Genomic DNA, 16836 nt, shown 5'->3' with positions numbered 1-16836 from the left:
CTCTGAGGGAGTGCAAGAAACATATTAAACAGCCAAGTCAAAAGTTTTAGATAAAATCCTGGGGACAATGAAATATGTGAACGTCGCAGGAACCTGGGAAATTCGCTCAAGCTTAAATAATCTTAGACTTTTTGTTCAACTCCTTTTTTGTTAGTCAGAGAAATGCTGAATTTTAGAATGTTATTTTAACACAAACAGTGTGTCCCAAAATTTAATGAGTAATGAAACACACACAAAAAAATATTAGGCAAAAGTGTTAATAGAAACATGTTTGTCTTAGATGATTTCCAAATAAAATACACAGAAATGTTCTTATTTTAATTTAGACAAAACATACTTAAATTGTGTTAAGTTGATAGCAACGCTCTAACAATGAAATACATATGTCAGATGTTCAATAAGTGATGACGAAATAAATAAAGTAATACATTTGACATGTTGAAAAAAGACTGAATGATTGATTTCAAAAGCCTATTTCCTAATTTCAAAATTCTAATAAAGAATTAAATTCTATCTGCGACTGTAAAGAAGATCAGAAGAATTCGTTCAGATAATTGAGTTGGTTAATTGCCCAGAAAATTTGAGAGAAGACTTAGTGATCGATGTTTGTTTGTTGTTTCGTGAGTTCCAATGGCCTCTTGCTTGTTAGCATCCAGGCAAATCTTCATATGAGTACTTCTACGCTCTAAGGGAGAGCGCACCAGGAGCCCCTAGCGCGTCGGGTTGTGACCCTACCACCCCACCTTTAAAACAAAAAAGTCCAAAAAATCGCTTAAGGGCACAATCCGAGTAAAAGAAATAGTCATTACTCGTGGAAACTATAACCGTCACTGTCACATCCACATTGTCTTCTCCTAGGTTTTCACCCTTTCCGCCTCTTGGAAGTGCACCACACAAGACAATTCCCCGTAGACTTTTAAGAATCGACGTTTCCACTTAGAGATTCCACCATCTCCACTGGACCGGCTGCGGAATTCGGTCAATTCGTCAACTTCAAATTTCCCTGAACACCGTTTCAAGAAACGTGGTTTCTTAGTGGGAAAAAATGACACCCACGAAACTGACGGCGGTACGTTCCAAGTTGAAAACCGAACTTAAGTGATCGATATTAACGGCCAAACGTATTTTAAAGAAGAATTAAATTCTATCAGCGTCAGAAAAGAAGAGTGGAAGAATCTGTTCAAATGATTGAGTTGATGGAATTTTGATAGAAGACTGCAGATTGATTTCAAACGCCAAACATACTTCAATAAAGAAGAATAAAATTCTATCAGCGTCAGAAAATAAAAGCAGAAGAATGTGTTTATATGATTGAGCTGGCTAATTGCTCAGAAATGTTGATAGAAGACTGCAATTTGATTTCAAACTCCAAGAATATTGTAAACAAAAATTACATTCTAGCGTCAGAAAAGGTGAGTGGAAGATAGTGTTGATATGGATTTCTTCTTCTTCTGGTGCATCCAGTTACTGGAGGTTTACGATCACTACATCGAAATCATCCCTATTCTGTGCCGCTCCTAATAATTTTTGAACGTTCATGCCTGTCCAAGCTCTGATGTAACAGTTTCTTCTGCCTCTCTTCTTCAAGTATATTAGTCTTAGCAGGTTGTATTAGTGGTTTCTCATTATTTGACTCAGGTACGAAGTCTTTCTTGTCTTAATCGTTGTTATATTAGTTCTAGTTCTCTGTTAATGGTGCTCAACACTGCTTGGTTCGTTATATGTTGTGTCCATGATATTCTGAGCATTCTGCGATAGAGTCACAGTGCAAAAACTTCTAGTCATCTCCTGGTATTTATTTAATTTTAGTGTCCACGCTTCAACTCCATATAGAATTATTAACATTTAAAAACTCTGATTCGAGTGTCTAAGCAGATAATTTGCTTTCATTTGTTGTACATGTTCCTGGCCTGTTCTATTTGTGTTTTTACTTTTACATCTGGATCTCACTTATCATTTAGTACTACTCCGCCAACTATTTGAACTTATGGACTTGTTCTAGTTGGGTGTGGTTTAGATAAATATGACAGACATATTACTTTAGTTTTTTGTACATTTTTGTCTCATTGCCTCACTTATTAACTCTAATATGTTTTGCAAATCTTCTATAGTCTCTGCAATTAGTACAGTATCGTCTGCATATCGATATATTTGATATGATTGAGCTGGCTAATTGCCCAGAAATTTTGAAAGAATAGTGAGAGATTTGTCTTAAAGGCTAACATATTTTTAAGAAGAATTAACTTCTATCTGCTGCAGAAAGGAAAAGCAGAATGATCTGTTCAAATCATTGAGGAGGCGAATTGCCTTAACAGATTTAAAGAAGAATTAAGTTCTATCTTCGGCAGAAAAGAAGAGTGAGTTGTCTAATTGCCCAGAAAATTTGATAAAATACTGCAAATTGATTTCAAACGCCATATTTTAAAGAAGAATTAAATTCTATCAGTGTCAGAAAAGAAGAACGGAAAAATGTGTTAATATAATTGGGCTGGCTAATTACTCAGAAATATTGAAAGAAGACTGAGTGGTCGATATCAACGGCCAACATATGTTTAAGAAGAATTAAGTTTTTTTTAAAGGAGAAAGGAAGAGCAGAAGAATCTATTTAAAGATTGAGTTGCGTAATTGTCCAAACATTTTGAAAGACTGAGTGATTACTTTTAAAAGTCAACATAATTTAAAAAAAAAATAACTAAAAAGCAGAAGAATCTGGTCTCGATGATCGATGTTAAAGCCCAACATATTTTAAAAAAGAATTAGGTTTTATCAGCGTGACAAAATTAAAGCTTAAAAATGGGTTGATATGATTGACCTGGCTAATTACCCACAATTTTCGAAAAAGGATTGAGTGATGAAAAGCTGAACAATTTTAAAGAAAAACTGAATGTTATCACCGTCTTAGAAGAACGGAAGAGTCTGCTCAAATGATTGAGCTGGCTAATGGTCTAGACATTGCGGTAGAAGGCTAGATTTATTTCAAAGGGCAAACATATTTTAAAGAATAATCAATATTCTATCAGTATCGGAAAAGAAGAATTTGCTCAAACAATTGAGTTGGCTAATTGCGCATAAACTTTGATGGAAGATTGATTGATAAAAATATTATTTTGAAGTTCCCTGCTCTCTCACAGAAAAACATAAAAAAATCTTAATGGAAATTAGCCTGAAACGAATTACTCAAACAGTAAGATTTGCTGCAAGTACTAAATCATTTACTTGTAGTAGTACAATGGAACTTGGTGTTATCAGTGTTGAAAGCATTGACAAGCAAGAATAATTCTATAATGTCAACTGTTTTTTCTTAGTTTCGTTTATTTTTTAATTATTTAAGGTTTACAAGGTTTTGTCCCGGTTAGTTTTTATTTGAATTTCAATCTGAGTACTTAATACCTTAATATGTCAACTATTACTGGTTTGACTGTTTTAGAAAACGCACATATTAATTAGTATAGTGGTAACATCGCAGCTGTAACAGCCAAGACTTCCTTTACTAATAATAAACGTACGAATATACCGTGGGGAAAACAAATAATTTGAAAACTGAAATTACAAATTTACTGACAGAAGTTTTGCTCAATTTAGTCCGAACCCAGGTGTTTGCGCTAGCTTTAATAGATTTTTTGGTCGTAAAATATTTGCTGAAATGACGTATTTGTGAAAGTCGTGTTTAATTGTCGTATAAAATTCTGAAACCTGTTGAAATATTATAGACCGAGTAAAATAAAATTTTCAAAATTGTAAAGAACTTTATTATTAGGAAACAATTCAATTATTTCTTAATAGCATTTTACAATTTTATTATTAGGAAAAAGTCATTTAATATTTTGTTGACTAAAAGCAAATGCGAGTCATCATAACTCTTCGTTTTGTCCCTTGTATGAACTGCACTTTATGAACTCGATGTCAAATTTTCATTTTTTAATCACAAAGTGTAATTAGTAATCAATCAAGAGGACTAACGGTATCCATCTCAAAACTGACGATCCTAATTAAATTGCCGAGATTTTCGGTAGGATTCTAATTTAGGTCCAAACTACGTTGTTAGCACGATGGCTATTATTTCAATCAATGGAAACCTGTCGGACGTAAATGTGGTTGAACAGCTGTAGGTGTCATTGCTTATCGCCCAACGGCGCCATAATTGGAGTTAATGTGGTTGTAAGTTGAGCTTAACGGCGGTATTAAGTGAACATAAAGCGTGATTTATCCCCCGAAAGTTTTTAGTAAATCTTTAGGGAGTCAATTAACCAGTCTAACAATCATTATTCCTGCAGGATTCACTTTTACGTAGAAGCAAACTATAAAAGTTGAGACAAAAATTTAGCTGTAAATCTAAATTTATCTCAATTTTGGGCATCCAAATCCTATTTACGACCATTTGTCAATTTAATATTGTATGTCCTTTCAGGTTGACATGGGTTTGCGGCTTTAACTTAATTTCCAGCAACTTGTCAGCGGTTTACGTGAATGTCTTGAAATGAGCATTAATAACGTTTTCGAGTATTCTTAGACGGTGAATTAATTGACTGCGACAACTGTTCTATTTACAAGTTTCAAAATTGCTTTAATTGAAAGATTTGGTCAGTCAAAACAGAAATATTAATTAGTTTCTGGTGTTTGCGTTTTGTTTGTACTACAACGTAAGTTGTACAGGGTGGCCAACTAAGAATGGGTGGTACTACTAACCATCCAACATAGAGGCTTGAGGCAAAAAAAAAATTATCACTAAAAGGGCCAGGAGAAACACCTCTAAAATATTTTTGTGATTCCAGCGTTGCCACATTTACATACAATCAGTAACAACAACGGCTGGTTGTTCGGCAACCTTACATTCGTCGGTAAGTAACATTATTTTTGGATTCTGCTACTTGGTTTCGACAAGTTTGTTCCTCTCTAAATTTTATCGGTTTCGAGATATTTACCGACCAAGGCCGTCGCAGTTACTCAAAAAAAAACAATTGAACTTCTGTAAATCTGTAAAACTACTTAGAAATCTATGAACTAATTGAAAATAGTTAAATAGTCTACATAATTAAGTTCAAAAAAACTGGTGAAATAGTAAAAATGGCAAAGTGAATTTGGATATGTTATTTAGCATTAAATTCACTAAAATTTACACGAAAAATGGCGTCGACAACACTATTGGTTCCTCAAATATCCTAATTGAAATAAAAATGCGAGTTTTTAACTAAAACTCAGACAATAGACAATTTGGAGCTTATGAAAAGTAGTAAAGGAGTGTAGTTTGCAAAGAAATTTTTGATATGTTATTCAGCCTTAAATTATCTGCAATTCACACAAAAAATGGCGTCGACTGTTCTGGTTCGTGAAATACCCTAAGTCAAGTTAAAATGCACCTTTGCAACTAAGATAATAGACAATTTACGCTTGCAAAAATTGGTGAAGGGGTAAACTTAACAAAGTAAATTTTGGATATGTTATTGAGAATTAAATTCTTGAAATTGACCCATAAAGGGAGCAGAAGCCATATATTCCTTTAGTTAGATAGGGGGTTCAGGGAGGAAGGAAGGAAGTTTCACAGACAGTAAAATTCCAAAATTAGAAAAACATTTTGAGAACCGCTGGTACTACAAAAAGTCTTAAAATATTCCTAAGCAGATATCTACCTTTTATTAATTTAATTACTACTTATTGTAGCAAAGTTTGTTTTTTTTAATATGAATTCTATTCTCATTTATTTTGAAGTTCCTAATTTGTCTGTTTGCTTTGACTTTATTTAAAACATATTTCAAACAAATAATAATACATATTACAATGTGTTTATCGACTACACAAAGAATTGATATTCTAATGATGATTGGGTGTGATGAGAGAGGGACACAAAAACAACATGAAATGTGTGTTTTATTTAATAACAAAAATTCAGAAAGGCCAATAAACCAGTCAGAAGTTGTGAAATACGAGTTCTGTAGAAACTAAGTCAAAGGATGGTCCTGCGAGAAACAAAGACGAAAAACTAAATATTTTATTATCTGTGGCAAGAAAATCCACATATTAGCATTCGTCAAGTTGCTCGCGACTATGATATTCCTCGTTTGTTTATTACATAAAGTTTTACAGAACAAATGCAATTCTGTAAAACCTTAATGGAGTTGTGTCATAATTTTCCTGTTCAACTAAAAAATATTATATTCACAGATAAATCAACTTTCACATTAATAGACAAAACTGTCGGTATTGGGCAAACGAAAATCCCAGATGGATCATACCCAATATCCTGAAAAAAATTATTTTTTTGCAGGAATTGTGACAAATCAAATCATTGAGCCTTCCTTTTTTGCAGAGACATTTAACGGTCCAAGATAACTTAATTTCTTACAGCAATACCTAATCCCCACTTCAAGAAATTTATTTTTCAGCGTTAATAATCCAGTTATACATGAAGAAAATGGATAGTTACAGCAAGATATAGAAAACAAGTTAGACAGTATTTTAACGAAATAGCATTTCCCAACATATGGATTGGAAGGCGTGGATCAATTGAACGGCCTCCAAGATCTCCTGATCTCAATCCTATGGATTTTTTTTGTGGGGCTTTTTCAAATTTTTATTTTTTTTTTAAAAAACTAACCTGAATCAATTGACGGATTAAAAACTAGAATTAGAAGAGCGTGTGCTAACATTAGTCAAGAAACCATAACTAGGGTTCAGCGTGAATCGTTTGGGATACTGCCAGGTACAGGAAAGGTTTCAGTTTGAACATTTAGACTATTAACTAATACTAAGTTAATTAGACTATAACTAAGACTATTTTCCATAAAGCCATGTTATGTTTTTCAACCATTAAGTTCTTGAAAACATTTGAATATCGACATAGAAGAATCCATAAATGCAACCAAAAATGAAGGTTCTCAATTGAAAATGTCAACTGGAATGTCGTATCTCAATTTTGAGACACACTGTAATCTATTTTTTCTCAAAAAATGCACGTTTAAAACAATTATATACGTATCCAAGAATTTTTCTGAAAGATAATTTCCTAAATTTATTCCATACTTTATGGACACACTGTATAACTAGAATACTCGATACTATTATCAACGGAGATTATTAAATTCTTTTCTTTATCTAGTTTCAATTTCCAGAACTGCAAAATTACGTTTCAATGTGTAAAATTAAATTTGAAAACCAAAGCAATTATTTCACCTAAATGTCACGTTAAAATGAACATAATATCCGAACAATTTCACCAAACTCAATGTAATTTCTGACATAATGAGTCAAGTTCATTAGAGCAAAAAATATTTGATTACAAACGTCGCTTTTACATTAAACCACATTAAAAAAGGTTTGCTATTAGTGGTAGTATGCAGAAAATTCGGTTTAAAATGGAAAACAGTTTCAAAGATCTAATGAATTTATATCAGCTGCCGGCAATATGGTGCCGTCTCCAATTTTAACTCGGCAAACCTGATTAAACTTAATTTAGAGCTTAAGCGCGAGCTAACACATTTTTGTTGATAAATTCAACTCATTAAAACCGTAAATCCGCTTAGTGTGCCATATTACTCGAGATGAAATTTTGCTTTTATGAAAACAAAAACTAAAATTAACAGGGTTGTCGGTGATGCACGTATTTGAAATTAGCTCTTTTCCCGACCCTAGTGTCAAGAAGATCCGGTTTTAATAGTGCAGTTAATTAGATTTTCTTTTTTAAGTTTCTAATATTCTATAAATATATTTTATTCTCCAATTGTAATAATGTTTCTTTATTTTAAATTACGTATTTATAGTACATAAAATGAAATAGCGTCAATAAATCAATAGGTGGATGCTGCTTTTACCTATCTTACTGTAATATCAGCAATGCCAACATAAACCAAAAGAAAAGGTTACTCATTACTTACTTAGATCAAATTTCTACCTTGTAGTTTGTTATAATATTCCTGTGTACAATATGGCTCCATTTTAATTAACAATGATTTTAGCTCTTTCATAAAAAATATTACGTTGGTTTGATTCTTAAGTGACATTGGCAAACTATTATATAACTTAATACAAGAATAATATGGACCTTTTTCAGTTTTTTTCAGGCGGTGAGTTGGTAGAGGCACACTATTAGATCTGGTATTATATTGACGTATTTGGGTCATGTTGAACTTATCTTTATGCTTATATACAAACATTAAACATTCAAAAATGTACACACCTATTGTTGTTAACACATTTAGTTCTTTAAAAACACCTCTACAGCTAGTTATTGGACTGATTTTCCGTATTATTCGAATAACCCTTTTTTGTATTACAAAAACCTTCTGTATTTTAAAATCACTTCCCCAAAAAATTATTCCGTATCGCAATACAGATTCGAAGTTTGCATAATATATAATTTGAATGTTGGTGTCATCTGCATAGCTCGTTAACATAAATTCTTCTCCCATATTTCACATGTCATTAATATAAATAACAAAAAGAACTGGACCCAAAATGCTTCCCTGAGCAACCCTTGTATTGCTTTTATACCTATTTCGGACTTTGTCGAATTTATTACCACTCTTTGCGGCCTATTTGACAGATTGGATTTGATCCATTCACTTGCTTTTCCCCTTATCCCATATTTTGATAATTTGACTAGCAGATTCTCGTGATTAACACAATCGTATGCCTTGCTCAGATCCAGAAAAATACCCTGTAAGGGTAAGAAATTAAATTGCTAAAACAAATAAAGTGCTTGTAATCCTCGTTGAGGTGGTTTTGTTAATATTGGCACTAGTGTGTCAAATGTATGATGTCATCTAAAGTTTAGTTTGCTTTTACTTATAAAGACACAAAACGTGACTTAAAAAAATTCCTCTAAATTATACGTAATAAACTAAAAAATAACAGTTAAAACTAAATATCTACCTCGTGCAAAAATTAGTATTCAACACACTTTTCGACCTTCTGCTCTAAATTGTCAGGAGCACCTTGCAAGGAAATGTAAGCGGTTTGCCACCTGATTTACACCGGGCTTTAACTTTAATTGTCTTGCAGCAAATGAAACATATTTCACATGCAGAATACTTAACGACATTAATTTAACATCATTTCATGCGAATCGAATGCAGAATCCCGACAGTGCGCTTGATGAACCGTAGTTTGATTTATTACTAATAACGTGTTGAATACTTGATTGAAATTGTAACCTAAAGCAAATTTTTTAAACAATTTATAGGTGATAGATGCTTTCGTATACTGAAAATGATGTCACACCCGCCAAAAGTTTTGTCTGAATTGTACTTAAACAGCCACCAAGTTGTGTGTGTTTAAGGCAATCAAACAAACTCAATAGTATGTTCATGACAGTGTATTATATTTTACAAGAAATTTCAGTGTCAACACCAAATAAGAACAACAACACCAAATAAGAACAGGACATCTATTACAGCAGGTTATTTCAAAAACAATTGAACAGCCCCCACCATCTTTCTTTTTGAAATAACTGAAATTTTTGTTTTACGAAAATGCTATATAATCTGGTTCTCTTTAAACCCTTCTTTGGTTTCTGAGATATGGCCGAGGAACAGTCTTATTGGGTCACCCGGTACATATGTATACATAATAAATATATAGGTTATGCCAAAAAAAAACTGAAACTCATTTTTATTTGCACTAAATCGCATGAAAACATGTAACAATCTTCTTTATTTCCTAAAGTTTGACAGAAAGAAACTCCGATCAACTTTTAAAACTTATGACGCCCTCTAATTTTATTTCATTTTTACTATATTACTACACCTTGCAAACAGCACATAAAGCCCAACATCTGCAGCTGTAACTCAAGATGAAATGACATTTATGATGACTAAGTTGGCCAATCTGCATAAATGATATATTTCTGGCAAGTCTAATGATCCGAAACATAACTGCCAGTTCAAACATATAAATCCCTGCGATATTGTTAAGCATTATCCATCATTCATACATGAACGGTGTTTTTGATCCCAATGTACGAGTTTTGTAGGTGTTCGATCCATTTATCTTTTTATTTGATGTGCTGCGTTTTACTGTATTAATATTTTCAAACGCACTGTATTAAAATATTATATTGTTTCAGCTAACTGTAATCAATACGCTCATTACGTTTTCAACACCCTTGATCAGGACCATAGTGGATTAATTAGTTTTGAGGTAAGTTTCTAACATTTTACAAAAAACTTTTTAGGTTATAACTCATTTAATACGTTTGGACAATTTCGTTTGCACGATCCGGCTGTATGATTTATTGAGACATAAAAGTTCCCAAGTCAACGACACGGGTAAGGTGGAAAAGTTACCCCCGAATTTCATAACAGCACGGAACAAGGCTAGAATGTTATTCTTGTGTAACTTTAATACCTTACAGTGACGTACCGGACTCGTTTCGGTCGGTTGTGATATTGGAAAAATAGAAATCCGAAGCAGGACTTATGAAATATTGACGAGGATAGATTCGGTCGCGATCTTTTTCGCTTTTATTATTTTTGACAACTGCAATCCTGCGATTTCTACAATCCACCTTAAACTGTATTTTTCCGATAAGTTTTCCAGGTCCTGCTTACATTAATAAACATAGAAGATGAAAGCTTTATTGATCATGTTTTGATCTACAAAATGTATAGACTGACATCGGAAGGGAATTTTGAAAAAAACGGTTTTAAGTTATGGAATTCGTTCCATAAAAAATTGGACACAGTTTCATAATTAGTATTAGTTCTTAAAAAAAGTGTTAACCAATAAATTTACACACAGTTTTGCTCAAGTAAGTTATAAATAATATTCTAGATAATAAGAACATTTTTGCTTTTATTACTAAAATAATTAAAATATCATATTCATTTGTAAACAGAAAAATTACCCTTAGTTTAATATTAGCAAGCAAAAGTTGCAACAATTGATTCTTTTGATTCAAGAAAAAATAATAATTTCAACCAGAAGAGGTTTTTTTTTTCCAAAGCAGATTAAGTCAAAACTGATATTGTGGACATTCATTCAGACAAAAATTCACGAAAAAATTTACAGAAAACTAGATGTGTATATAGGCAACATAGGCCACTAAAATAAGTTTTAAGTTAGTCGGTGTTTAGATTATGGTTACACTTAAGTGTCCCTGGCACTTGCTTCAGAAAGACTACTTTTTATTTCCTGTACACATTGGTTTGTGGTTGTAATATGGCTACACTGGCACCTTCATACAGTAAAAATTGTGTTTTTATTTGTCTTTAAGCTATAATGTTGGTCAGTTTATATTCTAAATAAGTTAAACTCTTTTCAACTGCATACGGTAATCTGCTGGTCTGTTGTGGGGCCACTTTAAGAATCACTTTTATTTTTATGTAAATTGTGCACTTTTTTGTTGTTTTGCCAAAACTTTACAATATAGGTGAAAGAGATATGCATTACTTGTGTCTGTTTGTCTTGTTGGTTTTATTTTGAGGCTATGTTAGCTTCTTCTATTTGATTAAAATGACTAGAATTAGAGAGCTGTCGTAACCTACAAGCAGATTGACTACTGGACGAAGAACAAATAATTTTATCCAAGTTTTTAATCAAATGTACACCGAAACCGAACTAAACAACATAATTCAGAAAGACATTTGGCAACATTGCAGCAAAATTTTGGCCTACTTAAACGTATTGGAGTCCTTCTGTCTTTGTCTGGCGCATACAATTATCTATGTTACTCTATCCGTTACACGGTTTTCCTATGGCTAGTTTTAGATTTACAACACCTGTATACAGGGTGGACCATAAGTAATGGGACATAGAGCTACAGCCCATTCCTGACATCAAAATAATACGATTTAGCTAAATTGTCTTATTCTGAAAGTTAATAATAAGAAAGATATAGGGTGTAAAAGTTGAAATTTTGTTCTTGATTTTTTATCATATTATCAAGGTATTTTCATATAAATTACTGAAAAATTTTATAAGGGGGTTTTGACAGCCGATAAATACGATGTTTTCATCTATTTTTTAGTAACTGATAGGGGGCGTTACCTTCAACCATTTCAGCTGCTTAAAAAGACTCAACTTTTTTTTACGCAACTGAACGACTTTAAAATATGATTCTAATATGTTTTCTATGTAAAAAAGGTATACTAGTTCTAGATCTTAAAAGTTTACTGTTTTCGAGATATTTAAAGTTTTAATATTGTATACAATTCTGTGTGCTACTATTGCTAATACGGTTAAATGGTGAAAGGGTAAAGTACATTTACATAATTCATACAAACCCTAAACAACTAATTAGGAGACCTTTCAGCTAAATCACACATCAAAAAGACCGATAAAATTAAATGAAAAATTCATACAAATTTTCAGTGAATTTGGTGAAACAACTTACACCACAAACCACTGGAAATTAAGAAAGCATTAGCATTTAAAATATTTCTTTTAGGCAACAAGTGTTCTACAATGACTAAATAAAAATTTACTTTAATTTAATATTTACTTATTTGAAAGTTGCTGTATGCAATATCAAAATATCGGATATCTGGAAAACAACTTTTAAGACTTAGAATAAGTATACCTTTTTCACGTAGAAAACCTATTTGAAGTCGTATATCCGTTTCATTGGCGTAGAAAAGTGTTTTAATCAGCTGAAAAAGTTGCAGGTAGCGCCCCCTATCAGCTACTACCAAATAGAGAAAAGCATCGTATTTTGGCAAAACCCCCTTATACACATTTTCAGAAATTTATATCCAAAGACCTAGATGATATGATCAAAAATCAGGAACAAAATTTCAACTATCACACCCTGTATCTTTCTTAATATTAACTTTCGGTATACGACAATTTAGTTAAATTGTATTATTTTGATAAACATGCTGTAGCTCTATGTCCCATTACTTATGTATAAAAATCGGTATTGACAAGTTAACACAGAAGTAGTATTTTTGGATATTCTAACACCAACATCATAACAATTTAAATTCATTAATAATAAATGCACACCCAGGCCAGTCGCATTTTACTCTCCAGGAAATATTGCAGAATAATTTGCCTGAATTTAAGTTCACTAAATTAACACAGATCCTATACAAAGCTCCCTGGAAATAAATTTGTGGTGCAAATTCTCCTCTAAGCCCTCTTAACACACGTTTGCGACATTTTAAAGGGCATTGAAGTTGTGTGCTTTTTGGGACAGCAAAATCTTGTTAATTCATAAAATATCAGTAAAATTGCTCTCCGAAAAATACACAAACTGTGACAGTTACAGAAGCTGAAATTATGAAATATACTTAACAAATAACTTTCAAAGAGTTTCTGACTGCTATTTTCACATAAAAAACGCTTTTACATCTCTTTTAACCCTAAAAATTCTATCCTGATGGCGTGGCTTTCTCTTTCAATGGCAAAGATTCATGAACCGTGATTTATCAAAAGGGCAACCGGCAAAGTGCGTTTTTAGAATTCTGTGGCTTTCTTTTTATGTGCGACCGTGTGCTTTGGCGAAAGAAAAAGATAAATTCGGGACATGAGAAATACGTCCAGGAACCGGTGAACATATTATATTGTGGTCCATTTTTTATTTTTACTTTTCGCAAAGCTTAAAGTATAAATCACCGGTTTAGTATTGCTGATTTATGGATGACGATCTCTTACAATTGCAAATCGTGTATTATATTTTCAGTCAGAATTGACCAGGCTCATACCGAAAAATTCAGTGACGTGTAGTATTTTGTTTTCTTAGCAAAAAAAAGGAAAAAATTGTACGAGTGCGACACTGGACTTTAATCTATATCAAACAGCAGGACAGACAGGACGTGTGGTTTGGAAGTCGCCCATTTTGCCTCTCGACATAAATCTCAAAGTCACGTGACAACGGCGTCATGCGATTTTCTAACAAATTGTCTGGCTTCCAAAGGCAGATTGGATAGTAGGCACCTGCAGCGAGTGATGGATCAATGTTCCTCTGCGTATATCAAATAAGGAGCAAGTTGATAATATGTTGCAAGTGTGTGAGTGATGAATTTTACAAAGTTTACTCAAAATGCACCGTTTAAAGGATATTATCTTAACTATACACATGTGAAAATTATTCTTATTCTTTGCCTATTAGAGGACAAGAAGGCATTATACATACTGTTCTCGCGGAGTGAGTTTACCCGTGCGTCACGAAGGCAACGTCATTTATAATCATATGAATCAAATCAAGTTTTCGGCAACAAACCTGTTGTGTTCATATTATAGAAAAGGGCGTGTCTAAAGCTTCGTCACGTTTAAAATTTTGCATCTATTGTCAGTCAGAAAGTAGAGATCTTTGGATTCAAATTTGCACTAAAACCACCTTATACCAACGCAAAATATCTTGACCAAAATAAAAAATTTTATTTATGAGAAGTCTCCGTTTGGATCATAGAATTCCGTCTAAATTTGAAACCTAATTTATTTACCAAAATTCTCAGAGATGTATCACCAATACGTAGTAATTCTTTAACTTTAAGCTCTTGATTTAGGTTCTGGATTTACATTACCTGTTTCTCTAAAATAAATACAACAAATTAAAAATTCAATAAGACATTCTGAGTGATGCTGTAGAATCTCATATCTCATTTTCAGGTTGCAATCCACTTATTTTATTTTAAACCCGCTGGAAAACATTTTAGACGCTTATTTAATTTTTTCTAGGACTTTATTATTAATATGTTTGAAGAAATTTTTATGAAAAATCTATAATGAAACCCAAAAATCTCAGTCTCTGGAAACAATGAAATGTTAATAGATGTTTCTTACAAAAGTAGATGTATTTTACTATTATTAACATACTATCGTTGTACATATCATAATAATGTATTTCGAACATTCATTTTAATGCTTTCAGATAAATCAGTGGTCTTGGTCCGTCGATAACGTCTCGATTTACGTTTTCTAGGTGAGGAAATCATAAGATTACTTGCTTGCTTTTTCCGAATCGAATAAACAGTTTTGCGGGAAATTTTCAAAGCAGCTGCAACCTTCTAGTATCAAAAAAAATACATCAGTAAGAATATGTAAGGTCTTAAAATGTGTTATTTTCTTCCTGAACAGATGATAAAGCTTCTAAAGGTCCTCCATTGGTTTTTTCCAATTCAAAATATTCGCAAAGGTTAAGAATTAACTGCTGGGCTTGTCTGTGGAGAATTTTTCCAGGCATTTTCTAAAAAAATACTGTAATAGTAAGTAATTCCGAATTTAGGAAAAACCAAATGGCTAAATAAAAACCATAATAAACACCCCCACTTTTTTTCAAAACAGGTTAGTAATTGTGCCAATTTTGGTTAGAACGTGACAGCCGACATAAAAAAAATAAAAATATTAATAATAATATTATGAAAGTACTTACAGAATGATAAAAGCGTAGAAACAATAGCTCTTAAAAGAACTGTGGTGGCATGGTAAATATAAAACTTTATAAATGATTAACAACACAAAGAAACGGAAAAGAATTAATAGTAAACAAATCAAATAAATTTCGATGGTTTTCAAACTGACAATGACTGAAATAGAAGCGCTAATCAGTAAATGTTTTTTTTTGGAAGACATTTACTTAGATATTTACCCTTTCTGAAAGTGAACAATAGACAAGGATGAAGTCAATAATGCATGTCTACTTCTAAATCACAGGGGGATGACGCACGGGTAAACTCAGTCCGCGAGAACAGTATAATTATTTCGGCAAAAATAGAAACATAAAATAAGATTGTAAGGAAATTCGGCAAAACTGATTGGAATTTTCATCATTTGGAAATCTGAAAATTAATTGATGAATTCAGAAATTAAAACACCCTATATACAAATGTAATAAAACTATACTGGCCATAGGAAAACCATGTAACATGACAGAAAACCTAGAAAAAGACCTAGTTGGCGAAAATTTTGCTGCGAAGTTGTTAAACGTCTCTCTAAATTCTATATTTTTTCCGTAAATAAAAATGTTTACTATACTAAATACTTAATTTTTGTGACATACAATCACCATTATAATTTAGAGAAAATCGCATTATTATTAACTAAGATATCAGGGTGTACTAACACCACACACACAGGGACACACTGTATAATAAATGAACAATTATTATGTGGAATAATAATTTAGAATATGATACATAAATGAATATAATTTAATTATTCCACCCTAGTGCGGGAAAGCCTATATTTGGCGAACAAGAATAGTGCAGAAAGGTTATCATTTGCGCACGCTTGTAAAAAATAGTTATTTGCTCAACTAGGGAGGAAAGTGCAACTTTTGCTTCCTTGTGTAAAAAGCAGTTTACTCCAGAGTTGCGTATCTATTTTTTTCTACCACCAATGATAAGGTTTATGAACAAAAGCAGAATACAACAGAAATACCTGACTGAAAAAGAAGGTGCTGTTACTAAAAATATGTTGGTGAATTTGTCAAGAAAGTGACAAACTGTCTTTAGAAAGTGCGACTTTTGGTGGCACTTCTCTGCCCATGGGAGGAAAATTCTTTCAGTCTCTCTGGTGGCACTTTCACTCCCTAGGTAGTGAAAGTGATACTTTCATCTCTCAAATTAGGGAGAAAAATTTAATTTTCTATAAGGGTCGTAGAAAAAACATTTTTTTCCACTACTAACATGATAAACATAGCCAATGAATAAAAAAATATAGCAGGAAGGAGCAATAGCAATCAAAGAGGGGGACAAACATCGTTTAAAATGAAAGCCGTAAACTGTCAGAAAATCAGTGACGATAATCAATCTGCTGTTGCCCACTATTCACAAATCCACTCCTCAATAATAATTCAAGTAATTAAAGTTTGCAAAAATTAACCTTTAACGGACCGAAAAGCAAAACAAACAAAAACAACAAATCTTTGCGGTTTTTAGCTAACTTCACATACCACCAAAT

At 32.4% G+C, this 16836-nt stretch overlaps 1 protein-coding gene across 4 annotated transcripts in view; it reads left to right on the top strand.

Annotated features, from left to right (window-relative positions):
* Positions 1–16836, top strand: part of LOC145724516 (A-type potassium channel modulatory protein KCNIP1-like) — a 205392-nt gene that overhangs the window by 170074 nt on the left and 18482 nt on the right. For all 4 annotated transcript variants that reach the window (XM_081972851.1, XM_081972854.1, XM_081972853.1 and 1 more), the window contains one exon: positions 10058–10131. In XM_081972851.1, the coding sequence (XP_081828977.1) occupies positions 10058–10131 (74 nt within the window). The remainder of the gene's footprint in view (positions 1–10057; positions 10132–16836) is intronic.

Source organism: Ips typographus, linkage group LG2 (genome assembly GCF_016097725.1).
Source record: "Ips typographus isolate SLU linkage group LG2, UJ_Ityp_2.0, whole genome shotgun sequence".
NCBI lineage: Eukaryota > Metazoa > Arthropoda > Insecta > Coleoptera > Curculionidae > Ips > Ips typographus.
This window is presented reverse-complemented; position numbering and strand designations above follow the sequence as displayed.